The sequence below is a fragment of the Colletotrichum siamense genome, assembly GCF_013390195.1.
Source record: "Colletotrichum siamense strain Cg363 chromosome Unknown KSG_Cg363_contig02, whole genome shotgun sequence".
Lineage (NCBI taxonomy): Eukaryota > Fungi > Ascomycota > Sordariomycetes > Glomerellales > Glomerellaceae > Colletotrichum > Colletotrichum siamense.
In genome coordinates, this window is record NW_023501015.1 from 4,742,799 (window position 1) to 4,770,408 (window position 27,610).

The 27,610-nt window shown below is 55.4% G+C and overlaps 7 protein-coding genes across 7 annotated transcripts; 4 read left to right on the plus strand and 3 right to left on the minus strand.

The window, feature by feature from the left end:
- Nucleotides 1–1,311: 1,311 nt before the first annotated feature.
- ptar1 (Protein prenyltransferase alpha subunit repeat-containing protein 1) lies at nt 1,312–2,367 on the minus strand (the record flags this gene model as incomplete). The annotated part of the gene is made up of 1 exon (XM_036635062.1): nt 1,312–2,367. One exon carries the CDS (start codon nt 2,365–2,367, stop codon nt 1,312–1,314), a length of 1,056 nt encoding a protein of 351 aa, XP_036499657.1.
- A 437-nt stretch (nt 2,368–2,804) lies between these two features.
- Nucleotides 2,805–3,654, plus strand: GET1 (the record flags this gene model as incomplete). Its single annotated transcript, XM_036635063.1, has 3 exons — nt 2,805–2,891; nt 2,988–3,174; nt 3,260–3,654. The coding sequence occupies 3 exons, from the start codon at nt 2,805–2,807 to the stop codon at nt 3,652–3,654; spliced, it is 669 nt and encodes a 222-aa protein (XP_036499662.1).
- Nucleotides 3,655–4,398: 744 nt separating this feature from the next.
- On the plus strand, nt 4,399–7,226 carry vph-1 (V-type proton ATPase subunit a; the record flags this gene model as incomplete). The annotated part of the gene is made up of 5 exons (XM_036635064.1): nt 4,399–4,527; nt 4,591–4,669; nt 4,745–6,772; nt 6,825–7,004; nt 7,054–7,226. The coding sequence occupies 5 exons, from the start codon at nt 4,399–4,401 to the stop codon at nt 7,224–7,226; spliced, it is 2,589 nt and encodes an 862-aa protein (XP_036499663.1).
- Nucleotides 7,227–7,611: 385 nt separating this feature from the next.
- Nucleotides 7,612–10,544, minus strand: YSH1 (Endoribonuclease YSH1; the record flags this gene model as incomplete). The annotated part of the gene is made up of 4 exons (XM_036635065.1): nt 7,612–8,090; nt 8,153–9,960; nt 10,244–10,341; nt 10,392–10,544. The coding sequence occupies 4 exons, from the start codon at nt 10,542–10,544 to the stop codon at nt 7,612–7,614; spliced, it is 2,538 nt and encodes an 845-aa protein (XP_036499660.1).
- A 658-nt stretch (nt 10,545–11,202) lies between these two features.
- Nucleotides 11,203–13,168, plus strand: CGCS363_v003217 (uncharacterized protein; the record flags this gene model as incomplete). The annotated part of the gene is made up of 2 exons (XM_036635066.1): nt 11,203–12,460; nt 12,513–13,168. The coding sequence occupies 2 exons, from the start codon at nt 11,203–11,205 to the stop codon at nt 13,166–13,168; spliced, it is 1,914 nt and encodes a 637-aa protein (XP_036499661.1).
- Nucleotides 13,169–13,785: 617 nt separating this feature from the next.
- Nucleotides 13,786–15,209, plus strand: DPH1 (2-(3-amino-3-carboxypropyl)histidine synthase subunit 1; the record flags this gene model as incomplete). Its single annotated transcript, XM_036635067.1, has 2 exons — nt 13,786–13,984; nt 14,047–15,209. 2 exons carry the CDS (start codon nt 13,786–13,788, stop codon nt 15,207–15,209), a joined length of 1,362 nt encoding a protein of 453 aa, XP_036499664.1.
- Nucleotides 15,210–15,517: 308 nt separating this feature from the next.
- On the minus strand, nt 15,518–16,800 carry CGCS363_v003219 (putative aldose 1-epimerase; the record flags this gene model as incomplete). The annotated part of the gene is made up of 2 exons (XM_036635068.1): nt 15,518–15,897; nt 15,948–16,800. 2 exons carry the CDS (start codon nt 16,798–16,800, stop codon nt 15,518–15,520), a joined length of 1,233 nt encoding a protein of 410 aa, XP_036499665.1.
- Between the last annotated feature and the right edge of the window lie 10,810 nt (nt 16,801–27,610).

Here is a 27,610-nt window from a genome sequence, read left to right on the forward strand (position 1 = left end):
GCTACGATTTGGCACTGCTGCTCATCGCTCGAGCCATTCGCTGCCTCCCACCGCTGCTCCTCCTCCATCTTCTCCCTGGTCGTCTAGACTCGCTATTTCGGCCGTTCGCTCGTCACCTCTCATCTTCCTCGACTCTCGACTTCCGCATCCATTCTCCATCCTCTAGGGCCCCCAGCTGATTCAGCCTGCATTGGCCCGACATTGAAGTGTTTGTGTCTGGGGTTTGGCAGAAGATCGACCAACTCAATCATACGCAAAAGAGGGGACATTGGTGGTAGAGGCTCGATTTGCTGTGAAAACCATCAGTCTTGTCGACCCTGCGCCGCTGGCCCCCAGGGTTCAATCTGCCTCGAGCCACCTGAGCCCTACTGCTAATTACACGACTCCCAGCCTTTTCCTCTTGCGCCAAAGATTTCCTCTGGTCAATCTTACAACTGACAGCTATCCCCGCCACTAAGCCGTTTGGTTCTCGTCACAAGGCCGCCCACAGCCTCGAGGCTGGCGAGGCCTTTCCAACGCCGTCGCAAATGCCTCATCCCCCAGCCGTTTGTTCGGCCGGCGTCTTCCTGACCCGAACATGGCGCTGCACAAACGCCAGCTCAGCCGGCTCGTTGCAGGCCGATGCACTAAAAGCCAATGCCATCTGTCGCCTTGAATAACGGCCGAGGGCTTGCAAGGCCTTCATATGGGTATTTGCAGATGTCATGCCCATCGACTACATCATTTTGCTGCGTATAAATTTGAGAATGACGGAGGCCTTGGGCGCCGTCCATCCGGGGTCCTTGCCCTCCGCTGGCGGTTCCACGACCACATCACACTGTCCGATTCTTTTCGCGCGCTGCTGACTTCGACAGAGGAGCAGGGGCGTCCATTTGTGGACATGATGGACAGGGGCCCATCGCCAAAAAGTTTCAGCCTCTTATCACCGACGACCGACCATCCTGGGGGTGGCTTGCTGAGGAATGCATCAATTAAACCGAGGTATGCACGACGACCGCTGTGGCACGATAGTGAGCAAGGCCAGGTCTATCGACAATTTGAGTAGCAGATGTCAAAATTCGCGAGCAAGAATGTGATTGCACGCGGCTTTCCCATCTGCGGTGCAGGGAATTCCTTGAAAATGTGAGCATTTCTGCCGTGTCTTTTTGCGCTTGAACGTCGCGAGGCTCGCTCGTATTCCGCCAACGCGATGGGACCAATTTCAGGGCTCAACCCAGAACGACATCAAGCAAATGAGGTTCAAGGGTCCTCAAAATAGCCTCCCAGTTCAAACGGCAACGCCGCAAGCGCCACCCACGCGATTCGAGGGTTTTAAGCTTCAATCTCATAGCTTTGTTCTAATGCGTTCGGAGTAACTCCGTCGCCATGAGGGCCATACATATCGCACCACTTCCGGGCCGCTGACAAGACTCGAAATCCCGTGGAGTCTACAGGTGCAGCAGCAGAGAGCTTCTCCTGGACGTTGATAAACTGTTCTAGGCCAGCCTGCCCCATTGCTGTGATGGATGCCGTGGTGCGCAGAAACCACCATACTGACTCGTTCTCCCACCGCAAAGACTCGGCCAGGTCAAGTGTCTCTTTGAACACCGATGAGAAGACTTGGTTATCAAAGTTGCTCCGGCTCTCACCCAAGAGATGAGCAAGGAATGACCATCCGGAGATGTCTGTGTGGTGTCTAAAGGACCACCGTTTGACACTCTGAATGAGCGGGAAGATATCCTCACTGCTGAAAACAGTGTCGAAAGTTTTCGTCAACCATCGTGCATGGCCCCAGGCGTAGTAATTTCGTGGATGTCTTTCACCCGCTATCATGATGACTGCTTCGACATCCTGTTGGATGGCAACGGGCAGTCCCAGTTCACGGAAACGCTCAAGCAGCCATCGCCGATGACTCCATAGCGTCGGTGACTTTGTGTGCCGGTGAAGTCGGCTGGTGAGCAAGCTGTCAACAAACCATTTCTCCTGCATCAATGCCGATCTCACATCGCCTCCTGCAGGCATCTCGCTCCGGAGAAGACGTTTCCTGGTGTTGGCAGCCGTCAGGTGCTCGGGATCCATGAGGAGCAAAACGCCTGTCGCTAGCCACAGCTTTCCCGCTCCCACAGTGCCATCGGCCAGATGATTCTGCAGGATCTGCCGCGCGACGACGAAGGCTTGGACCAGTCGAAGTTTGGGAACGGCGACGGCGTTATCGTCTCTTAGGAAGTTCTCGTCCGGGCTGATGGGGTGGCTGCGGCCTAAGATCTCGATTTCAAGAAGACGCTCGTCGTGCGGATTTTCAAAGAGGCCGGCGATTTCGTTGAAGATCTTTTGGTGATCGCCTTGTTTCAAGGCCGCGATGACATGTTTGTCCAGTGCTCTCGACATTGCATTGGCGTTGGCGGTGACTGGCCTGACTCACGGCATGTCTGGGATGCCACGCAACAAAGCACATGCAACAGCAACTCCCGAATATCCGCAGTACCACAGATGCAAGTGAAAGCCTCGAAACTATGCAGTTGCCGATCTAGGCGTTGATGCCGTTGTTGTCTTGTTGCGAGGAATGCACCAGGTGAGGTAGAAAGGTGGTGGAGATGATTGGCTACCTCGATGGTTGGGCCAACCCGCTATGCTTTTAGCGGGGCAATGACATAGGACCACGTTTTCCTCCCGCTAAAGGGCTTCTCCGGAAAGTCGTCACACATCGTTTGCAATAATCGACCAGCCTCGCCCAACGCAAACTCCCCCAGCGCAGCATGTGCCGATAAGCAACCGACCGCTTGCGAGTTTCTGAATCTTTCAAGCGCCGCCGACCTTTCGACAAAATGCCTTCCCTGCTCGTCATCATCTTCGTGCTGGAGGTGGTCTCCCACCTGGTCAACTCCATCGGAGCTGCCACCATCAATAGCTTGGTGAGTATCTTTCCCCTCTCCCCCTTCGTGTCTCATTTTATGCTTTGACGGCCGCTCCGGTCGCGGAAAGATCGACCATGACTGACCGCTGGCCAGCTCTGGACGTTGCTCAACTACCTCCCCGTTTCGACGTCCAAGACGGCGAAGCAGCACCGACAGCTACAGGCAGAGTTCCTGAAAGTGCGAAAGGAGCTGAATGCGACTAGCAGCCAGGACGAGTTCGCCAAGTGGGCGAAGCTGCGCCGGACGCACGACAAGTTGTTGGACCAGCTCGAGAAGAGCAGTACGTGGCCCTCCCCCGCTTCCTCCGGATACAGATGCGTCTCCGACTTCGCAAAGTAGTCACTGACGCACGTATTTTGTCACAGAGCAATCCCAAGAAGGAGCGAAATCCAAGTTCGACACTTACCTCACCGGCTTCCGACTCCTCGTCACGAAGGTTCCCCAATATGGCTTGCCCTTCTGGTACTCCAAGGAGCCCATGTTCTGGCTGCCTTACGGATGGTTTCCGTACTACGCGGAGTGGCTCATGTCCTTCCCCAAGGCACCGATGGGCAGCGTGAGCATCGTGTCGTGGCAGTTGGCGTGCAACGGCATGGTCACCCTCCTCACGGAGCTGATCACGTCGATTTTGGGGCTCGTTCTGAAGGCCAAGCAGGGCCAGCAGGAGCAGGGCAAGGCAAAGGTCAAGGTGCCCGCCGGAGCCGCAAACGCGAAGTCAGAGTCTGCTGCCTCCGCTCAGCAGGAGAAGAAGGAGCTTTGATACCAAGCAAGGGTCACATACCCCGCCCGAAGTCGAGTAGAGAGTTTAGAAAATAATGAATGGCTCCGCAAAAGAAAATTTGCTTCTACAGTGATGGGATGTATCTCGTTTGATTTGACGCAAAGATCTTAATTGCAAGGCTAAGACTTTGTAACACGACGTAGACTACTCTTGGCAGAGTATATGGGGTTTGCTCTAGGCGTCATATTGACTTTGTTCGACCATTGAGGTGCCGACAAAGCTTCGAAAGCGCCATTACTGTGGTAATTGGGATTAGTTCACGAAGCGTGTGGGAAGAGAACAAGAGCTCTGGCAATCGCGATAAGCGCTGCGCTGGCAAGTCCATCAGATACAACGTAGGACAGCGCGACATTACAGCGCAGAGAATTTGATTCTCTTCGACTTCCAGAATTAAGAAGATCGATTGCGCCGAGGGGGCAGCAAGCAGCTGACAGTTCGCGATCACTGTTCGTGTTGTTGTAGAGGAAAGAGTTCTGAGAGAATTTGCAGTGGATAATCGCCAAAAATATTTCTTTGGACAGTGCACCGCCACGACCCACTTTCAGTTCGCGCCACATCTCGTCTATCTGAGTTCGGAACAACCTCGCTCCGGTGTCCAGCTCAGCCCCATTCCCCTTGGAGGCAACGACATCAACTTGGCAGCTCCGTGTTTGGCCCTTGCTATCGTCAAGCTTGAATTCAACCACCCACTTACGGCTTCGGAGCTCCCGCCACACCATCAAGATGGCTCCGGCACAGGATACCATGTTTCGCTCGGCGAACATGAGTATGGTGCAGCTGTACATTTCCAACGAAATAGGTCGCGAGGTTGTCACTGCACTTGGAGAGCTTGGTCTCCTCCAGTTCCGCGATGTATGTCGTCAGCCCCCGAGCCTCATCCGCGTCATCGAAGCTAACCATCAAACCCCATCGCAGCTCAATGGCGAAGTCAGCGCTTTCCAGCGCACTTTCACTCAAGAGATTCGAAGACTCGACAATGTCGAACGCCAGCTGCGTACGTCATCAATCCCCAGGCCGCGCCCGACCCGCGACGAACGCGATCGAGACCCCAGCTAACATATATCATCAGGATACTTCTATGCTCAGATGGAGAAGGCCGGAATTCCTCTCCGCAAGTTCGATGTCGATGCGGAGCGCCTCGCCAATCCCTCTACTTCGGAGATCGACGAGCTGGCTGAGCGCAGCCAGGGCTTGGAGCAGCGTGTGTACCAGCTCAATGACAGTTACGAGACCTTGAAGAAGCGCGAGGTCGAGCTCACCGAGTGGCGCTGGGTTCTCCGTGAGGCTGGCGGCTTCTTCGACAGAGCTCACGGCAACGTCGAAGAGATCCGCGCGTCCACCGATAACGATGACGCTCCCCTGCTGCAGGACGTTGAGCAGCACAACTCGGCCCCCGAGGTCGAGCGCTCCTTCTCCGGCATGAACATTGGCTTCGTTGCCGGTGTCATCAACCGCGACCGCGTCGCCTCCTTCGAGCGTATCCTTTGGAGAACCCTCCGTGGAAACTTGTACATGAACCAGTCCGAGATCCCTGAGCCGCTCGTCGACCCGACGAACAACGAGGAGATCAACAAGAACGTCTTTGTGATCTTCGCCCACGGCAAGGAGATTCTCGCCAAGATTCGCAAGATTTCTGAGTCCATGGGTGCCGAAGTCTACAACGTCGACGAGAACAGCGATCTCCGTCGCGACCAGATCCACGAGGTTAACGCTCGCCTTAACGATGTTCAGAACGTTCTTCGCAACACGCAGCAGACCCTTAACGCGGAGCTGCAGCAGATCAGCCAGGCTCTGTCCGCCTGGATGGTCTTGGTCACCAAGGAGAAGGCTGTCTACAACACGCTCAATCTATTCTCGTACGACCGTGCCCGTCGTACGCTGATTGCTGAGGGTTGGTGTCCGACCAACGACCTCCCACGAATTCGCTCGACCCTGCAAGACGTCACGAACCGTGCAGGCCTGTCGGTGCCTTCCATTATCAACGAGATTCGCACCAACAAGACCCCTCCTACGTACATCAAGACCAACAAGTTTACCGAGGCTTTCCAGACCATCGTTAACGCTTACGGTACTCCCACCTACCAGGAGGTCAACCCGGCTCTTCCGGTTATTGTAACCTTCCCCTTCCTCTTCGCCGTCATGTTCGGTGATTTCGGTCACGCTGTCATCATGACGCTTGCTGCGCTCGCCATGATCTACTGGGAGAAACCTCTCAAGAAGGTCAGCTTCGAGTTGTTTGCCATGATGTATTACGGCAGATACATCGCCCTGGTCATGGGTCTGTTCTCGCTCTTCACTGGTCTCATCTACAACGATATCTTCTCCAAGTCTATGACGCTGTTCGACAGCGCCTGGGAGTGGGATGCCGGTGACAACTACACTGAGACCAGAACGCTTGTTGGCAAGCTCAACGACAAGGGCTACCGCTACCCCTTCGGTCTTGACTGGAGATGGCACGGTACCGACAACGACCTCCTCTTCAGCAACAGTTACAAGATGAAAATGTCCATCGTCCTCGGCTGGGCGCATATGACCTACTCTCTTATCTTTTCCTACGTTAACGCTAAGCACTTCAACAAGAAGGTCGATATCTGGGGCAACTTCGTTCCCGGCATGATTTTCTTCCAGTCCATTTTCGGCTACCTGGTGCTTTGCATCATCTACAAGTGGACCGTCAACTGGTACGACCCCTCGGTCACGGAGGGTCCTCCTGGACTGTTGAACATGTTGATCTACATGTTCCTGTCGCCCGGTTCAACCCCCGAGAAGCTTTACAACGGCCAGGGCTTCGTCCAGGTCGTTCTTTTGCTGCTTGCTTTCATTCAAGTTCCTATTCTCCTGTTCCTGAAGCCTTTCTGGCTCCGCTGGGAGCACAACCACGCTCGCGCCAAGGGCTATAGGGGTATTGGCGAGAGCTCTCGTGTTAGTGCTCTGGATGGCGACGACGACGACGAGGCGCAGCCGCTTAACGGCCGCCCGAGCTTCGAGTCAGATGGCGAAGGCGTTGGTATGATCACGCAGGACCTGCACGGCGATGGCGAGCACGAGGAGTTTGAGTTCAGTGAAGTCATGATCCACCAGGTCATTCACACGATTGGTAAGTCAACCGCATCCGCTGCTTGGGAAGACAATGCTAACGGCACACGTAGAATTCTGCTTGAACTGCGTTTCCCACACGGCTTCCTACCTCCGTCTGTGGGCTCTTTCGCTTGCTCACCAGCAGCTCAGTGTTGTGCTCTGGAACATGACTCTCAACAACGTCCTTCCCATGACTGGTGTCCTTGGTGTTATTGCCATCGTCATTGGTTTCTATCTGTGGTTCTTCCTTAGTGAGTACTCACCATCCGTTTCACCTTTACCTCCTGCTAACCGCCCCAGCTATCGCCATTCTCGTCCTGATGGAGGGTACCAGTGCCATGTTGCACTCTCTCAGATTGGCCTGGGTCGAGTCCTTCTCCAAGTTTGCTGAGTTCGCTGGTTGGCCTTTCGCACCGTTCTCATTCAACACCTTGTTAGAGGAGACGGAAGAGCTGAAGGAGTACCTGGGTTAATTAGAGCTCCGGGTGCCTGCTTGTAGTGTATTGCATCGCATTTGATTTTGCTCATTGTAAACTTATCCATTGTATCATAAGGAGCCCAATGCATTAGACATTCGGCACATAAGACTGCTGCCGCATCGTATTTGACTGATGAATTCGTGAAGCGTAGTATCGATGCGAATGATGTTGTGCAAGTTCAATTCGCTGAAGGTAATAGCCCCATCTTCTGTGATTTCAGTCTCATTGTATCATGGCTTAGTGCTGGACTATTCAGCATCTCTAGTGTTTAGGTGCCATCGTAGACTTGTGACTATATTATACAAAGCGCAAACGCCCTTTTGTTTTCAAACGCAAAGACAGCCAAATCAATTCCCGTGCAAACCACATTCTTATCCCCCTATCCCCAAAGAGGAGCCGTCACCTCAGCAGCGTGCTCGCAAACCCGTCTCACGCGATCGGCGAACGCCTTGTGACTGCACTCAACCTCCAGATCCTCGAGCCACACCACGGCCTCCATCTTGTCCACCTTGACCTTCACGCCGGGCACGGGAATGCCGATCTTGTGGAGGCGCTCGATCTCGGCCTTGCGCCGCGCGGCGAGCTTCTTCTCCTGCTCCGCCTCGCTGCCGTCGTCCTCGGACACGTCCATGGAGCCGTCGCTCTCGCCGTCGGCCGTGAGTTTCTTGGGTTGCGCGTCGGAGGAGGGGTCCTCGGCGGGCAGGCGGGGTTCGGCGACGGGGTTGACGTTGTCCGCGCCGAACTGGGCCTCGAGGAACATGAGGAAGCGCTCGAGGCGTTGTTCGGGGAGGACGTTTGCGTGGGGGTTCTTGGGCAGGGGAGGGGGCGCGTGGTCGTGAGTGTGAGAGCTTGCGGAACCTTTCGGGTGATGTTAGTAATTGGTAGACAGAGGGCGAGAAAAGAAAGTGGGGGAGACGTACGTTTTACCGCGGCGGGACTACTTTCGATGGAAAAGAGGCATGACATTACGGCGTCGGCGATGCCGTCGTTGAGCATGTTGCCCTCCCACTCCAGCTCGACCTCGCCGTCGCTGCGGTAGCGTACCGCTACGCAACCCATGACGAGGTATGCTGCTACCAGACGCGCGACCTCCTCGTCTGCTTCCTCCTGCTGCTCGCCGTCTTCCATCTTGGTGTCGTCTCCGTTGCCGTTGACGGATTCCTTGTGCGCGGGGTGTCCCTTGCGCATCTCGGGAAGCTCCTCTACGCTTCCGAAGACGCCTTCCAAGCCCCAGCGGACGAGGTCAATGCCAGCAGCCGTCAGACGGAGGCGCTGCTTGCAGGTGATGGTCGTCGTGTTCAGGCCTGCATACTCGCGCAGGTCCTCGGGGGCCATCAGGGACAGCTTGAAGTCGTTTTGCACGAGGACGCCCGTGACGAGCTGTTGCTGCTCCTGCGCGGGTGTGAGGGAGGTGGGTGGGGGGATGGTGGCGAGCTTGCCGACGACCTTGGCCGTCTTGTCCTGCTTGAAGGGGATGCGGAGCTCCTCGCAGTTCTTGGGGCTGAAGACCTTGACCTTTGTCGTCTTACCGGCGTTCAGGGAGAGGAGCTTGGACTTGAGACGCATCATGTTGTGCTGCTCGCCGTGGACGAGGATGACGACGGGGGCGGCCACTTCTTCGATGAACTCGCGGTTTTCAGTGCCGTCGACGTGGGCGGCGAAGGAGTACTCGGCGACGCTGCACCGGCGAGGGAGGAAGACCTTCTCGCTCTCTCCTCCGGGGCCGCGTCGCGCGCCGGCGGTGGTTCGGCTCATGACGGCCTGGATCTGGTCGGGCTCCTGCATGATCTGCTTGGCCATGGTGCCCTCGACGCTGTAGCCGGTGATGATGACGCCGTTCTTCTCGTTGGGCGCCCACCGCTCGAGCAGCTCGCGACTGACGCCGTTCTGCAGCATACCCGGGGATGCGAGCATAACGCAGCCGCCAACGTCGTCGAAGCGATCGAGGTTCTTGAGGGAGCGGATGTACTTGAAGTCCCAGGGGCCGCCCTTGCCCGACCCGTCACCGGAAGCTTCGGCCTCGGCCATACGCTCGCGGAAGAGGCGCTTGATGTTGTCGTTCATTGCGCCGACGTAGGTTTGGTAGACCACCATACACTTCCTGGCGAGGTTTGAGGCGTAGTAGATTGGGAACTTTTGATACTCGCCATGTTTTCCCCAGTACTCGTCGAGGATGAGAAGGAGTTCCTGGGCGCGACCGAGGGCGAATACCGGCATCAGGACGCGGCCGCCACGATTGAGGATGCCGGTGATTGACTTCATCAGGGCCTGTTCGCGCTCGAGACGGGGTACGTGGGAGGCGATACCGTATGTCGATTCGGTGATGAGGACGTCAATCTTGACGCCCTTGGGAACCTCGGCGGAGACCAGATGACGATCCTGCTCGCGGGAGTAGTCTCCCGTGAAGAAGATCTTGAGGCCGGCGATCTCGATGAGGAACATTGCTGCACCGAGGACATGGCCGGCTGGGTAGGGGGTGATGCGGATGGAGGAAATTGTATGGGTAGTGTGGTAGTCGATGGCTTCGATCTGCGGGAATGTGTTGAGATGGTCTGCCTCGGTGTAGACTGGTTGTGAGGTCGGGTTTGAGGACGTGTTGCCGACGCGAACACTGTCTTGGATGAGCCATTTGTAGATTGCCTTGGTGGGATGAGTCATGAAGACGCGGCCCCTGAAGTTTGTCTTGGAGAGGACATATGGTAAGGACGCCGCGTGATCGACGTGGAAACTATTGGGCCATTAGTGTTCTGAATAGGAGTGGATGGACACTACCAGCCCCTAGAGGGCTATCACGACAACGAGGATGGCAGAGCAAGGCAGGTGGGAAAGAAGTTTGTATTATTCTGTGTACAAAAGATGATGAAATAGCATAGAGACGTAGCAAGAGGCTCCATCAGGGGCACCATCGTCATCGACGACGCTGTCCCGAGCCTGGGCATAATCCCGTATAGTTCCAAGTCGTTTCACCGCCTTGCCCTGTGATCCAACAGCATATAGGAGGGGGCGCTTACTGGCTGATCAGGAGGACGTCGACCGTACTGAGGTCAAAGTCGTCGAAGAAGGGCAGCGCCGCGAGGCCATCGTAGGCAGGATGCTGACCGGCATCAAGCTGTAGCGCATGTGAGCAATTGTCTGCAGAACGGTTGGGATAGTGCGTACCATAACCGTCTTCCCCTTGTATTGAATGATGTGGCATGACCGACCGACTTCGTTACCTCCTCCAAGGCACAGAAACATCAGCTCGTCGGAAGGATCTACTGGCTCGTCGGCAACGGTGGCCGCCATGGCCGATGCCTTGCGTTTCGCAGCCATACTAGTCAACGAAAGGCCGAGATAGCAGTCTGGCCGTCAATTCGGGGAAAGTCCACCAGTGTGTCTGGTGATTGTCACTAAACAGTTAGTTCATTCGCAATGGTTCAAGCAGTGTGCGCGATGAATCGTCGTTGACGTTTCCCCGCGACAGAGACACGGAGGCTAAGGTTGTGGAGCGCCAGAGGGAGAGAGCGACGCGCATGCGGCAGCTGTCGCGTAAAAAGTTGGCGGCCAAGGTGCCTGACGTCTAGCGATGGGTCCTGCCTGGACGCCCGGACCGCAGCGCAAAACCGGGGGAGCAGGCTGAAGCATCACGTGACTTTAAATTTACGCGGTCCTCAGATCCTTTTGGCGACAGCTCCTTCCTCCTCATATCACCCACCCATCACGACTATTGTCACCCAACTACCACAACCACAGAACACCGCGTCAACGTCAAATTCGACCTCAAGCTGCAGCGAACATATTGACCGACCCGCGCGAAGTCGAATTTTGATTATCTCGCAAGTACAGCGAACCAGCAGATGGGCAGAGTCGCGTGAGGTATCGCTAGGCTTCTCGGCCTACAGAGCTATCAGAATTACCGGAGCAGCGCCTCTGAACGACACTTCAACCTGACCAGATTTTTATCTCACTATCTCTTTTAATAACAGCAAAGATGGCGCAGCCGCAACCCCAGATGCCCCAGAGAGCGTTCTCGCCTCCCCAGCCCACTCCTTCCCCCGCCGCGACGCAACCAGGCTTTGCGCTCCCTCCTAACAAACGACCGCGACTTTCTCCTGGCGCAACACCGCAACCCGAATCTCCATACTCTACTTCGCCTTATGCCGCGAGTCCCGGCGCTCCCGTTACCCCTTCCACAGCTGCGACATCCGCAGGCTCGCCGATTTACCCCAACGCCCAGCCACAGCAGCAGGCGCAACCGCAACAACAGTCCGTTGCGAATAATTACTCCACCCCATACGCAAACGGCAACAGCACTCCCACGTTGGCCCTTCCCGAACAGCGACCGACTCCTCAACCTCAAGTTACCACGCCTCAACCTCCAGCACCGCCAACACTACCATACACCAACGCGCAATTGACTCTCGGCGCTACACCAGGCACTCCCGCCATGCAGCAACCCTCCCCTACCCCCGGCGCCATGGGTCCGCCCTCGCGTCCTCCCGACCGACCGCAGAAGGAATACGATTACGATCCTACCGATTCGCTTGCTGGAACAGGCATCGACCTTCGCGCCGAGGAACAATACCTCTCTGACCTCTATGTCCCTGATGGACAGAGAACCGGCTATGCCCCATACCCTCCGGGTAATAAAGGAAGCTTCTACGGTGCTGGCCCCGCGAACCAGCCAGCTCAGCCGGCCGGAGTAACCACACAGAATGCGCTCGTCGCGCAGGAGGTGGAAAAGGCATGGCAAGAATCTGCGAAGCGCTTGGCTACTACTAGAACTATGGAGCTGAACAACGCATTCTTGCAAATCCCCATCATCTTCCGCAAGGCAGAGAAGTTCGCGAAGGAGCAGGGACTGTCGCTCAACTTGGAGATCAAGAACAATAACCAGCCTATGGGGCGGATGCGGTTGCCCGAGGAGTTTCCCAACCCGTCTGTCACGGTCTCCACCAAGACCGGGCCCGACGCTACAATGGTAACCACGACTGGCACCTGGATACCTCAAGAGGCGTATCTGGTCGACCAGTTGGCTTTGTTGTCGCTCGCCACCAAGCAACGCCTGAGGACTCTCATGGAGGATAGCAACCGGATTGCCAAGAACCGTCAGAAGTCGTCACACGGCGAGGTCCCTGAGGAGTGGCAGACAGCAGCCGCACCCCTGAAGAGTGCCATGGAGACGCAGGAAGTCGACGCGACGCAACAGACGGGGACTGAAAACGGCTCCAGTCCTCGCCCTCAAAAGCGTCAGTTGTTGCGGGCTTCGCCGTATATATACCATGCTAACTTTCTATCCAGGTTCTCTCGAGGATGCCCACTCAAGTCAACCTAACAAGGTTCAGAAGGTCGCTGCTACAAACACCATGAGTCACACTGTGAGAGAGGTCGGTAAGGCTGAGAGAGACTGGGAGGAGAGACGGTTGCGAAGACGCAATGCCAGAAAAGACGGCACTGCGGAGGCCGGATCAACGACATCACGCGCAGGCTCAGTCGCGCCTGGAACCCCTGGGGGCTCAGCACCAGACTCGGAGAAGCAAATTTCCAAGAAAGAGCAGAAGAAACTTGACGCGGTCAAGAAGGCTGAGGCCAGCAGTCACGCCAATCAGAACATTACGAGCAGCATGTTCGTGGGTATGCCCAAAACGGGATCCCTATTTGGAAAGAAGAAAGGCGGCAAGTCATACTCGTGGATGACGGGAGGTAGCGGTGCTACTACCCCCAGACTTGGCACTCCCGGAAAGGCGGGCGGTGCAGCTGCTTCGGGCCCTCCAGCCCCGGCGAACCACGCGCTCACAGTCGAGGGTAGAGCCCGACTTGGCAATTGGCGTGAAGACAAAGAGAAGGGAAAGAACATCCAGCTCAGAGACTGGGTGGCTGCCCTTGAGGGTGATGAAGTTGAGCAGAGGGCCATGCAGACGGCATATGACAAGATGGACACGTCTGATCCAAAGTAGACATGTCCGTGAGCGCAGCAATATTTTTGGGAATTCGTTAGAGGCGTTTGCCTCTGTGTTGTATTTTTATTTAATCCTTTAGCATGGCGTTACGCACACAGCATGGTTAGGGGGCGGTCGGCTGCATACTAGCTCTCGGACGAAAAAGGCGATGCCAACCAGCTGGAGGACAACAGGAACGCGGGCGACGCAGGGCTTTACACTACTTTAATATCTCAAAGGGAGATCATCAGACATAGCCGAATACCAAGCGTTACCTGATCAACTAGTATTGAGCATAATGACGATACAATTTTGACCGAGCCTCACCGAACTTCAGTTGCTGTGGAGTAGCTGGAGATTGAACCAATGAACGTTACGCCATTTCTGACAACCTCAATACATGCATGAGAGCCAGTTACGTTATCTTATCGGCCGAATTGCCCCGCGCAAAATTCAGTTAGCAGAACATACAATCGCGGGGCATTTACGAGTGGGCTCAGTCACTCTCTCACGATACAGTTGATGATACACGGAGTTGCGCAGCGAGGCACGTCTTAATTATCACTGAATTGGAAATCCTGCAAAATAACCGAGGCTCTGGGCGGAGAGGCAACGAAGCAGAAAGTGTTGCTGTCATGGAGGAGGACCGGGCGCAAACCGACCTGGGCATCGCCGCAGACATTGAGGCGTCTCATCGCGAAGAAGCAGCCGCCGCCGCCGAGCCGGCGCTGAAGCAACCGAAGAAGCGCTTCGTAGGACGAAGGACGGCCGCCGAGGCCGCGGTGAAGAATGGTGGCGCCAACGGGTCCATCGAGGACAGCAAGTCCATCCAAGGTGCGAATCTTCACTTCCCCCTCTCTCCCAGCTCAACTCACTCATCTCACATCTCTCTGCAGTCGCCAAACCAAGACGAGGTCCACGTCTTCTGAACCAGGTGCCCCCCGAAATCCTCAACGACCCCGCGCTCAAATCCGCCATCTCCATCCTCCCCTCCAACTACAGCTTCGAGATCCCCAAGACGATCCACCGCATCCGGACGTCGGGCGCCAAGAAGGTCGCGCTCCAGATGCCCGAGGGCCTCCTCCTCTTCGCGACCACCATTTCCGACATCCTCACCGAGTTCTGCCCGGGCATCGAGACGCTCATCATGGGCGACGTCACGTACGGCGCCTGCTGCATCGACGACTACACGGCGCGCGCCCTCGGCTGCGACCTGCTCGTGCACTACGCCCACAGCTGCCTCATCCCCGTCGACGTGACCAAGATCAAGACGCTCTACGTCTTCGTCGACATCAGCATCGACACCTCGCACCTGCTCGCCTCCCTCGAGCGCAACTTCGCCTCCGGCAAGACCATCGCCGTCGTCGGCACCATCCAGTTCAACGCCACCATCCACGGCGTCCGCGGCACCCTCGAGAAGGCCGGCTTCCGCGTCCTCGTCCCGCAGATCGCGCCCCTCAGCAAGGGCGAGATCCTCGGCTGCACCTCCCCGCGCCTCGACTCCGACGACCCGGACAACAAGGTCGACCTCATCCTCTACCTCGGCGACGGCCGCTTCCACCTCGAGAGCATCATGATCCACAACCCGCAGATCCCCGCGTACCGCTACGACCCGTACTCGCGCAAGTTGACGCGCGAGACGTACGGCCACGACGAGATGCAGGACCTGCGCCGCACCGCGATCCGCACCGCCAAGACGGCCCGGAAGTGGGGCCTGATCCTCGGGTCGCTCGGCCGCCAGGGCAACCCGAACACGATGGCGCTGATCGAGAAGAGGCTCAAGGAGCGCGGGATCCCGTGGGTGAATTTGCTGCTCAGCGAGATCTTCCCCGGCAAGCTGGCCATGATGGCGGACGTCGAGTGCTGGGTGCAGGTGGCGTGTCCGCGGCTGAGTATCGACTGGGGTTATGCGTTTCCGAGGCCGTTACTGACGCCGTACGAGGCGCTGGTTGCGCTCGAGGTGCGGGATGACTGGGGCAAGGGCGTCTATCCCATGGACTACTACGGCAAGGAGGGTCTGGGACGGGTGAAGCCTGCGCCATTGGAAGTCAAAAGCTGACAGGTTGTATTGGGTTTATATGGACATCAAAAGTTATGAAATATATGGGAGCGCAAAATGATACCTTTTTTCTGGCACACACACTAAATCTTTCAAACGTATTACCGATGGAATTTTGATATTGAGAAGAAAAGGTCAAGTCACCATATAGGAAGGAGTTTGATCATCAGAAATCACACATCTACTGGACGAAGGGCATGCGTCATTTGTCCCATTAAATATTCAACAACTAGGCTAATTAAGACTGCAACTGGTATCATTAATATCATTTGTTTCACCGTCACTCCTTTCCCACTTCTTCTCGCCTTCTATACAGAGACGGTCGAGTTGATGCTGAAGCGGTAGCTAGCCTGAAGGACGTACGGGTCACCACCGGGCTCAAAGATTTGCTTCTTGCCGCGGCCCCAGGAAGGGTTGTTGATGCCGTCAATCCAGTCCTGGACCTCGAGGACAAGGCATCCGTACTTGGGAATGATGCGGGGGAAGTCCTTGTTGTCGAAGAGACCCTGGGTCTTCTTCAGGGCCATGGAGCCGTCCTGCTGGTTGCAGCTGTACATCTGGAAGGCATCCTGGTCGGTGTAGACGTCGAGCTGAATGCCGGACCAGGCGGACTGGAGGCGGGCAACGTAGCCCTCGTTGCGCCAGTTGTAAGAGCCGAGGTCGTTGCGGTTGACGATCCAGCAGTTGTCTATCGAGGTTAGCTTGTTGAACGGTGCACAGAGGGGCAATATGACTCACCATAGCCAGTGCAGTTGAAGCCGCAGTTGTTCTCGAGCTCTTTCTTGCCGAGGTCAGCGCCAATCTGCTTCGGCGCGCTCCAGAAGTCATTGACGGAGCCCTTCTCGTTGGCGAGGATCTCTCCGGTGGGGATGAGGATGTTGTCAACAGCAACTCTCTGGCCGTTGTAGGGCATGTGGAGAGTGTGGTTGAGGGCCGTGCTGGTCTCATTGTTGGCAAAGCCGTCGAGGTTCCAGTAGGTGTGGCTGCTGAGCATGATGGGAGTCTTCTTGGTGGTCGGAACGGCAATCATCTTGAAGTCCCAGTTCCAGTCATTCACCGTGTAGGTGATGAGCGACACGACCTCGCCGGGGAAGCCCTCCTTTCCGTCAGGATCGGTGAAGGAGAAGGTGATGCTGCTGTTGGTGTGGGACACAACAGTGAAGTTGCGCCAATCCCAGCCGTCAGAGCCACCGTGCAGAGTGTCGAGGCCATTGTTGTCGTTGGCGTCAATCTTGAACTTCTCGCCGTCAATCTCAAAGGTGGAGTTCTTGATGCGGTTCGCGTAACGGCCAGGAACACCGCCAAAGTGAGGGTGCTGGGTATCAATGCTGTAGTAGCTTGCATTGTCGAAGCCGCCGACAATGTCGCGGGGGACACCGTACTTGTCATTGATGAGCAAGTTTGAGATGGAGGCGCCGTACGGGATGAAGGCGGCCTTGATGTGGTCGCTGAAGATCCAGTACTTGCCGTCCTCGTCGGGGCTCGTCTTCACGGTGGAAGTGTTTCCTCCAGGCGAGCCAACAAACTGGGCAGTCGCTGCCGGGAGGAGCAGGGCAGCTCCGGCTGCGGCAGAGAGGAGAGACGAGCGCATCGTGGAGGTGTTTGCGGTGGTGGTGGGAGACCAGAGAAGGAAGCAAAGGACTGCAGCGCAAAACACCGTGGACCAGAACAGACGACGATGGTGGCGGGAGGGCGGGCGACAAGGTCTGAGTGAGGGGAAGATGGGGTGAAGACGAAGCTTATATCCCAAAGCACCCGTCCCCGTCCCCTCTCCTTCCCCCATGGGGGAGGAGGCGCGTGGAGACTTGCGCATGGCAAGAGAGGTGGGACGATGGGACGACTGGATCAGCCGGACCTTGGCCTTGCCCTCGCTCAATGGCAACACAGACAGGACTGCGGAGTGCAGAGAACCAGCTCCACTCGGTTGGGGTTTTGCCAATTGGGTATCGGGAAGAAGCAAACAGCGAGAAGCGGAAGTAGCAAGGGTCGATCAATGGTCTGGTTGTGACGGCATGATGTGACTGGAGCGTCTAGACGAACATGTGGTGGAATCCTTTCGCTTGACCGGTCTAGGTCCAGGGCCAGCCTGGATGGGCAGACAAACAACGCCAGAAACAAGCTCGAGGCGGGTGGGCGAGCTCGGAGCTAAGGCAGGCCAGGCGTAGCGTGCGAAGCTCTCGTACCTTGGCCTGCTTTGTCAATGGAACGTAATGTTGTTGGTCGAACCGAGATGTAGGACGCCGGGATTAGGGAGGAAGCGTGTGCGGAGCAGGTGTTCTGCTGCAGCATGGAAAGCGAGAGAGAGAGAGAGCGAATGCAGTTGCTGTTGCGGTGCAGGGCAGGGAGCCAGCTCCGAGGCAGGGCAAGGCTAGTCAGGTTCGATGAGGAGAAGAGGCACACAGCAAAGGCCCGATGACACCCTCTCCAATGGGACTCGGAGATGAAGCGGGGGATCCAATTGGCGTGGCTGGATGGTGGGATGGCCGGCTGGCTGTTCAGGAACGCACGGCGGGACCAGATCGAAAGGCCTTTGGGAGTCTGGGACCCTCAGGGTTGGTTGAGCTCGCAGTCCAACAAGAAGAAGAACAATGGATGGCGGGTGAAGCTCGACTGCCAAGTCCGGGGATTAGGCGGGTTGGAGGCAATGACGACGTTGAAGGAGCGGAGATGCCAGGGGACAGAATTGGGGAACAGAGGAGGCAAGGAAACATGTCGTCAGAAGCCGCTGTTGCGGGACATGATTGGTGCGCCTCTCGTCGTGTTTACCGTCGGCAGGCCCCACAGGTCAGCACTTACAGGGGCTTGTGCCGCTGGAAGGGTGCTGTGCCGCAGTGCCGCAGTCCCTCCAGGCGTAGGTAGGCTGTCTTTGAGCGGTGTTGCTGCTGTTAGCCGGGGAAATTGGCACCAACGGGTGCGGGGTTTTAGTGTGCTTCCCCAGATGTTTCTTCCCTGTTCCCCCGCTCTGCTTCTGCGCCACTTGGTTTTTTCGACGTCTGCTCTTTGCGGTCCCCGAGGTCAAGCTTTTTTTTCTGGCCGACGCTGCACCAACACGTTACCGGATGCGACGACGGCCTGCTTGTCTGGGTCACCTGGTGATGCCTGAAGATGAGGGTGAGAGGTGAGGCATCTCTGCGTATCTCACTGCAAAGTGAAGCGGAACCATATGGTATCAAAGAGACCGCCGGGTTTTCCTGTGTCTGGGCGGCTATATCTTCTGCGTACTTGGTGACTATAATGAGGACGATGGCCGACGTCAACAGCAACGGCAACAACAATGGCAACAATGATGATAGCAGCGACGATAGTAGCGAGGACGATGACGGTAAGGTGTAGTATAGCCACAGCAGAAATAGGCATTCTCGTGGTATCAAAACACCCATGGTCAGTGTGTGCGTAAAGCAAAGTCAATTGGGCAGTTAAAACGAGTGTTATGGAATGCAATTTTGAGATAGCCACGGCCTCCCAGCAAGACTTCAAACTCGAGTCAATCTCCCCCATTAACCATGAAAACCGTCTGAAGAATCCTCCGCTCCCTCCTATTTGAAGCCCCTGCAGCCCTGTCCATGTTAGATCCCATGTCTCGATCTGGTGGCTTGAGGGTAGTTTCGATGCGTACCAATCACAAGTTTTCCCGTAAGACTTCACATGTTCCTTGTGAACACGGCGCTACCCCGGTTTGATACGCATAATCCATCCCATATTTCAGTTTGAGCAACTCTCCCTCTGTTGCTTCACATCTTCGTCTTTCGCAGAGAGCCAGACGGACCGTTCCTAGGAAACGCAAAGGTTTGTTTGGTCCCATCAGAGGCATATTGCCCACCTACGCGTCGTCTTGCGCATTGTTCTGCGCATCGTTCTGCGTTGGCATCCTAAAGAGATTCTAAATCCACCGCGGCAACACGCGTAGGGTGCCTTCGGGAACGGCCCCGCACACGCGGTAGAGACAGATGGCATCGGTGAAATGTCGGTCGGTGGAATTGGACAAGACACTAACCTTTTCCATTCCGGTAGTAAGCTGCTCCAGGCTTTCCTTGATGAGTTCTGGTGTCCGCACGGGGATATCCGGCAAACTCTGGATTTTCTGACGAAGCTGCGCCCACTCGTTTGGGCTGGCCCGGATCTGCAGGATGGGCATGCCCTCGAGAGTCCAGACTCGGCGACGACGCGAAAAGCGTTCGTGACGCGAAGAGAGTTCAACCTCGCGCTTCCGTTCGTTGAATCTTCGCACTGTAAAACCCTTAAGGGTCTGAATGATGTCCTTGTGGATCTTAAGCCACTGATACCGGTTCGCCTTCACCTGATCGCCGAATGATATACTGTAGTAATTAAGAAACCGAGTTATTTCGTGCGGCTCCGCCCGCTCTATCTCAGCTCTGGCATTGTCCGAGAGCCGCTCAGGTTGAACATGAAAGGGAACTAACGCTGGGATCCAGGAATCTACCCCGAGAATTGATCCGGGGATGAACTCATCTTCTGCTTCCACGTATCGGATAGTCAGACAACCCCGTCTCGTACCGTCGTCTTGGCGCTTCCCTTTGAAGGATAGGTGTACGAATACTCTTGAGGTGGGTGGTCCAGACGACATATTGGGCTTCCAGCTGCAGTGTGCAGACGACTGTGTTGGTGGGGTGGTGTTGCCGAAGTGATGTTGACGAGATGATGTTAACGAGATGACGTTGAAGCAAAAGTTGTTGGCCAAGGATCCTTGTTGTCGGGACGGGCGACCTCAGAACTTTTATCCAAGGAAGCGTATGGGCGGCGGATGTTCTTGCCTTTGTGGAGATTCTACAGTATTTGCCCACTCGCACCTGCCTGCCCTAGGAGTGCTCAGAAATCTGCAGTAACCCTCGATATTCTGGATCGTACCTGCTTCATTACAACCAGGTGCTTCGATTCCATCACGATGACATCCACTGGTACAAGGGCAACCAAAAATCACATGTCCCTGATGAAGAATTTGCGCATTCAGAGAAGATGAAACTTTGATTTACTTGGATAGCTATGGGCTTGGGCTATGCTCAACCATCGTCAACTTCACGGTTTTGAGACGCTGAACTATTATGGATCATATTCGTGCGGAGTGCCCGACAGCCACCGCAGCAACAAAGAGTTATCCTCTCGTCTTGGGATTTTCGATAAGTCTATGGAAGACTCTGTGAGTGTCTGTGCCAAGTATATCGTACCTGTCAAGATTCGACACAGTTCCTGAACCTATGCAACCTAAGAGGAACAGGCTCAACATATTTCCAATGGGGATGATAGGCATGGGTGAGAATATATTTGGGTTTCTATGGTATTGGAAGTCATTTACTCGATGCTGATGCTGTTCCAATACGTTAACTCTTGTTTCCACGCCTGTCAGTCTTGTCAGTAAGCTTGGTGGCCTCGAGTGGAAGGCATCTTTTAAATTTGGACCGTCAGCATATCATGTCTACGCTGGCATAATTGATATCAGCGCCAGACTTCTGATGGCACTGTTGTTAGCTTGACGAAGTAGTAGTGTCTGGATAACATCATCGAAAGTGACACTCGACACCCTTCATCCAGCTGGCCGGTCGCACATCCCGCGACGTACCGGCCGAGGCGCCACATTAGGTGATGCTGAATTTTGGGCTAGGGAACTTTGATCCTCCTAAGGTAGGTTCATGTGCCTGTTTTGAGTACTTGGTTAGCGATGATGTGAGGTGGGGGTACTTTCTGCAGACTTTGCTCGCAAACATGTCGAATTCACGTCTCAAGACGTAGACAATTCAATACATGCTCAAGACTCTGCTGAAACGCCTCACTGAGAGCTCAGATACGTTCCTGCGGAGGTGATCTCTGCGTGATACAATCGGCGAGCGGGTTCGGCAATATCAATGCCATCAAGACTACAGCTGAGGAGCCTGCCATTATATCTTGAACACTTGGTAAAGACATGTTCGAATGCACATCGGGATCTGTACCAGGGGTCTAGAAAAGCTAGCTATTTCCACAACACTTTGATACATGTATCGCAGTATGGTCCCAGCTTAATTTTTGGCGTGACCTATATAAATTGTAGTAGTATGTCGGATAAGCTTGACATAGTCCTTCTTTCTGGTGGCCGCGTCGTGACTTCAAGTTTATATCTCTTTGGCCTGGAACAACTCCTAAACTTTCTTGAGATACTACTTTAACGTCGAGTCTAAGTCGCGCTACTTGTGTAGCAGCCAGCAGATGGTATGCGCCGCAGAGAGATCTCGCGGTCAAGGATATAGGGGCCTGACAGTAAGCCCACGATTCGTATCGTCATTTACTCCATGGACAGCAATACAGGGGAATAGTAGAGCTATGAGCCTTCACAGGTGTTAAAACATGGCGAACTTGCAGCAGGACATTGGTTTGAATCCCGAAGGGATCGAGCTACATACCTATGATGCCCAATGTTTGCTTCCAAACCATTACAACAGGTCGCGCATCTCTAAACATTCATGTTGTCCTCACGCCACCCCTCAGCTCGCTGACTTCTCCTCGGTCATCATCAATCGAGACGTGATAATACTACTGTTCCTACGCAGGCATGATCTGTGCCAAGTCTTCGTTTAATCGATCGAAAAGCCCGATTACCCCTTCATCCACACTATCACTCTATTTGGACTATCTGCTTTGAGAAGACACAGTTGAAGAGGTCAGAAGATGGAATCTCGAGCATTCTCTGGCGTCAGAACCGCTTCCTTCCAGCCCGAGCTGACGTCAAAATCTACTGGAACGCAGCACCTGACGTGACTGCTTCTGTGGCCGACGCGGCGCAGGTTCACCGAAGTGGAGTCTCATGCTACCGAATACAGGGACGGGAAATTTAGCCGGTGGGCTCAACAGTCATCACATCGGCCGGATGACCTCAAGGCCGTTTCTTCTCCCGAAAAAGGCAAAGTGGGCGGTGGACGGCTCCGCGGAAGAAGAAACAGGCATCGTTCACATGCGCTGCTTCTTCTCGTTGCTTCTTTCGCTCTCGCGATCGCAGAGGCCGTGTGGAGTTCAGCGATCCAGGGGTCGGTCAAGCCTCGGTGAAGGCGTGAGTGGCAATGTGTGGGAAATGACGTCCCCGGACAATGTCTCTCCTTAATTCGGTGAGGCACCACCCAGAGATGGGCACTGGATTGCGGATATTGACCTCAGGTGTCCAATGCTTGGTAGACCGAAGCCAACAGCCGACTGCAGGCAGGCACGGGCCGGGAGTAGCAGCTCAGAAGGGCAGTCGCGTCGCCGCAAGTGAGGTGCCTTCCATGTAGGTACAGTGATACGAATATTGCACCTCGAAGGGGGGTGGAAGGCACGCTGCATACCCAAGGTAGCACCTACCCTCACTCTCGCTCTCACTCTCACTGTTCTTTCTTTTCCCAGGTTCGCGACTTCCCCTGCTTTGACTTCTCTTGAAACTGCACTCTCGACGAGGCAGGAAGGTCAGGTACGGATAGGCAGGTAGGTAGGTCCCTTACGTAGGCCAGGTACGTAGCCCTCCTCCCTCCTCCGTCACTGCTGGACATGTCCTCTCCACCATCCATCCATCCATCCCTCGTCGCTGCGGTCGTCGTCGTCCTCCTCCTCGAGCGTCGACCTCCACAAGTCTACTTTGACAGCGTCACAGCGTTTGCTCACCCCCTTCTCCTTTTCCGCCCTGCCACCAACACGGATATCCACGAAAATCCCATCCTCCAAGCCTCCCGGCTCCTCGTTTCCCCCAGATGGCGACAATCATTCCCAAACACAAGAGCCCTCTTGCCGGCCCCGCAAACACCCTCCTATCGCCTCGGACACGACAGGGTGACACCGCAGATCCTATTTTCCAGAAGGACAAGCGAACACACATGGCCTTCGAAGGTTGGACTGGGGTGACGCAAACAACCAGCTCCACATCACCCAGGACCTTGAGGATTTCCCGGGATATTAACATCAGAAAAAACGAGAAAATTTTTAAAATTACCAACATATTCGCGAGACCATCCTGGCCGGACGGATGCACTGCGAACAGTGGCCACTACGACCTGCTCCAGCACTCCAGCGCAGTTCCAGAGACCCCGTTCCCGTTCAGCCAGCGGAAGTCCTTCCCCGGTGCCACGAGGCCAATCCCCATCCCTCGTCCCATCTCTTCCCCGAGAAGGTTTCCACCACACCTCTGTGACAGGTCACAGCGCCAGTCGCCAACCTGGTAAGCAAGCAAAGAGCTTGTTGCTTGCCAGTTGCCCACGATTTGTCGTGCTGTACAGAGTACGGATACATCCTACCAGTTTGCCTCCAACTCTCAGACGAAGATGGGCCTGCCAGATGCATCACATTTTGCGCCATGCCAGCTATGGCAGCTGCGGCCGTTACTGCACATGGATGGTGGCCCTCATCCATCAAGAGGCGACGACCAAGGCAATACACCATTTGCAAACGAACCTCTCGTTATTTTGCAGGCATATCCACGCATCTTGGCCGAAGGCGCCACGCGAAGAAACGTTCGTTCGTGCGCTGCCGCAAACACCAGTGCCCGCAATGACTCGTCACAGAGTTCGTCCCCCGAACATCTTCATCACTTTGGACCAGTCGCAATCAGCCGGCTTAGACTTCCAAGATGCCGTGTGGCCTGTGCTACCAATGCTGCCGAACCCTACCCGGCAAAGCTCTGCAGATACGGCCTCCGATGCTTGCCAGCCATTTAACTTACCTGGGCTCTAAGCTCAAACGGCAGGGCTGAGTCATGACCTGTCGTTCCAAACTCTCAGATCTTGGACCCAAAGCTTCTGGAACGTTTCCATGGTCTCGCTACAATCGAACTTTCATGACTCCTGATGAGACAACGTCGGCATGCTTTTGCCCAAACTTCAGGACTTGCTGTGCAGGTTGCAATTGCGAGATCGCTCAGCTGCATGGCACATCTGATAGGCCGGATGCGTGACCAATACTTGACGTTTGCGACTGTCGCATGCTGCGGGACGCAACTTTGAAGATTGCACATAACCTGTCGAGCATGAGTCCAGCTCTTGCAGCGTCGGCCCTTGATTGCAGGAAGCTCTGACATGACACCGAACCAGTTGACGGTGTGCCAAACACTCACCAGTCACCAAGGCTCTGCCGTCACCAAGGCTCTGCCGATCGGGTTGGTGTCTATACACTATGGCCTAGATGTCTCTCAACATTATCCAGAAAACGACTCCTTTACCCGTCAACAGAGACATGCTTTCCGGGCCCCTTCCCAAATTATGGAGACGATGGATCTTCATGCCTTCTTTGGACCTTCCAGAACGCAGCCTGGAGCATTTCAAACTGTTGACAACATTGACCTGGTCCTCCCAGGAAAATCCCCTGCGAGGCTGCAGCCCTGGTGAGGCGGTATCCACGCGGTGAACAATTCATCGGAACCTGCTCCGGGGAGGCCTTCGCAGGATCACTTCACCGATTTTGGCTCAAACTCCTAGTCCATTCCAGCCCTCCTGAGACTATCTCGCTATCCCTGCCGAAAAGCCAGCATGGCTAGGGTCATCAGGAGGGCCGTTTTCACTGTGATCCCGTTGGTCCCAAGTTCCCGGCAGCGCAAGCCTTGACTGCAAGGTTCCCTGACATTGAAATTTTTCCGGTCTTGGATGATTTGGCGTTGCCGTGATGAGGCCGCAGCGTTTTCAAGCCACGGCACGGAAGGTGGACACAAAGAAGAACGGCTTCATCCGCCAGCCCAGCATGTGGGATCGCGGATGGAGGCGCATGCATGGCTTGGTGGAGCCGATGAGACTGTTGACAGCTTCACCGTTGGGCTGGATTGGGCTGTCACCAGGGTACAACCTCACCGAGACCTCAGGGTCTTCTCATTCGACCGTCCGTCGCAAACGCATAATGGAAGTCACATGACTTGAATTGGATGCAACAGGCGCGGAAGATCATGACCGCTCTGCAACCAGGCATCGGAGCCACACCGTTGAAGAGGGAAACTTTGCAAGAGTCCTATCAAAGAAGTGCCACCATCAACATCGTCCCAGACCGCGAGTCGCATGTAGTCTCTGGCCAGCAGATGTCAGCGATAGACTTGCCAGATTGTGGTTGAGTTGAAGCACGAGCTTCTGCTTCTCCTGTGGCTGACCGGATCCTCGGTATCCAGCCGAGGAGGGTCACAATTTTACCCCTGTTTCATCGCATATTTTCCCCAGCGGACCCAAGCCGGCGACTGGGCTAATGCAGGAACGACGGTACGAAGAGTTTTGATTACCTTACTTTAGGCGGTACGGGAGCGTGGTGCGGTACGTACCTCGCCATCTTTTGACACGTGTGCCATGACATCGTGGTGCCGCGGCAGAACGGGCACCTGGACATCCGCCAGCCGCGACTTTGGGGCGGCGTCTTTCGCGATGCTGGTCGAGTGCTTGTCACGAGATCAACCTTTTGCAGATTATCAATACCCGGCCAGTCGGGGCGGCTCATCAAAGTTGAAAGAGTCGATTCATCCTAGACAAATCCACCACAATCGGCCTTCGCCTGCCTCTTAGCAGCGCTGTCCCCCCTGAGAACCAGATGCCCGGATACAGAGTACCTGTCTTGAAGCCCATGGCATTGACCAGGTGTGCCGTGACAAAGTCCCGGAGGACAGGGCTCAGCAACGAGAAGGCCAAGAGAAGAAGATCCCATCTGACCCCTGAAGGACTACAGTGCAGACCACCCTGTTGAGAGGAAATTGCATACGGTGAGTAGTACTCTCAACTGCCCCTAGTACAAATAGAAACCAGTGGACGATTGAGTGGACTCTCCACCGAAATGGGGCACCCTCAACGGCGGTATTTGTTAGCGGCACCGGGGAGCACTGCTTCAAGGCTTCGACCTTTCCACAGCTTCTGGAAGGCTTCCATGCAGTGGAAGCCCGCTGGAGGGACAGTGCTTACTGCCCTGCCGCGGAGCCCAGCGGCGAACAAAGGTCCCTGAATCCAGGCAGGGGGGAACCCTTGGCCTTGAGCTGCAGCGACGGCAGCAGAGGGGGTAGAGCAACTAAAGGCGACAGACAAGTGGCCTCTAAGCCTACCTACCTTGCCTAGGGAACCATATGCAGGGTTCCGGATTGATTGATGGGCAGCATGTCTCGCCCGCCTATTTCGAGCGACGGAGGCTGCACTGCTACGCGAGATGGCCGCCGAGACGAGACAACAAAGGGAGGCCCTGTTGTTTGCCGTCGTTGTCTAACCTGCCGAGCCGAAAAATTGGGAGACTTTCGTTTGACTTGGCCTTTGAATGTGGACGCAGAGCGGCAGGAGCAACTGCAGCTGCGGTTTGTCCAGGACATCAGCAACCAAACAGTTCACTTGGCGTGCGGAAATGTGGCGCCGGGCGCCCGGCATACTACCGCGACAGGGAAATCGCTGACGTCTAAAGTCAATCGCCGCTCATTTTGGACGAGATGGGAAACGTGTTTCCTGCGACAGAGTGAGAGAACACTGCGCCTTGTCTTGTCTGGGAGCTCAGGGGCTCTGATTGGGGGCCGTGGGGAAACATGGCATTGAGTGCGATCTACTGATAACCTCACATATGTCGCATCCAGAGAGACGGAATGACCGGACGGCCGGGCCATCGGCAGGGTGGGCACAAACAGACATCAATCAGCATTGAATCGGGCCATTGTCCACGGATGCTGATGATCGGGAACGAATTTCTGTCATAAATCTCGCTAGCTGGGGGCCGACAGATGTTGGACGTCTCTGCAATCTTTCAGACTCTGTGTGCCAGTACAATTCCATATCTGCGACTCAGGCGAGCGGACGGGATCGATCCGCTCGCTTCATGCAAGCACTCAAGCCTCTCCGGCTTGTCTCTTTCGGGTCAGCGGTCAGCGTTTGGTCGCTTGCCCGTCAAGTCTGTTACATGCCGTATTGAGAGTAGAAGCCGCAGCGATCGCTCCTAGATGAAACAGTCTTACCGCGGACTGATCTTCGTCTGAGGGGCCTCACGGTGGGAAAAGCTGCCTTAGTCTGAAATCCGCCGAGAATCCGTTCTGGCGCGATGTACATTCGCTGCTCGGCGTTGACAGACAGACACGGAAGGTCGCTGGCCGAGTACTGCTCGCTTGCTTATCCACACGGGAACGACAAACAGATCAAATCAATTATGAGCACGTTCGCAATTCTTGTTTCTTTCTCCGAGATGTGCGCAAGAAACAGGAAGCCGACCATGTCCTGCCGTCATGATCAACGGCACGTCACCCTTGCTCATCCCATCTCGGATCCCAACGTCTCTCAGGATTTCTGGATCAAAGGCGGCGACAGCCGATCGCGAAGGAGACCACCAACTGAGTTTGGTAGACAGGTCAAGCTAAGCCAACGGGGTTCGGACGAGGGAAATTCTGATTGAGCGGAAATAGGAAGAGGCAAATCACGCGGCTGTCCACACCGAGCCTTGCACGCCAGACATCGACTGAACGAGTC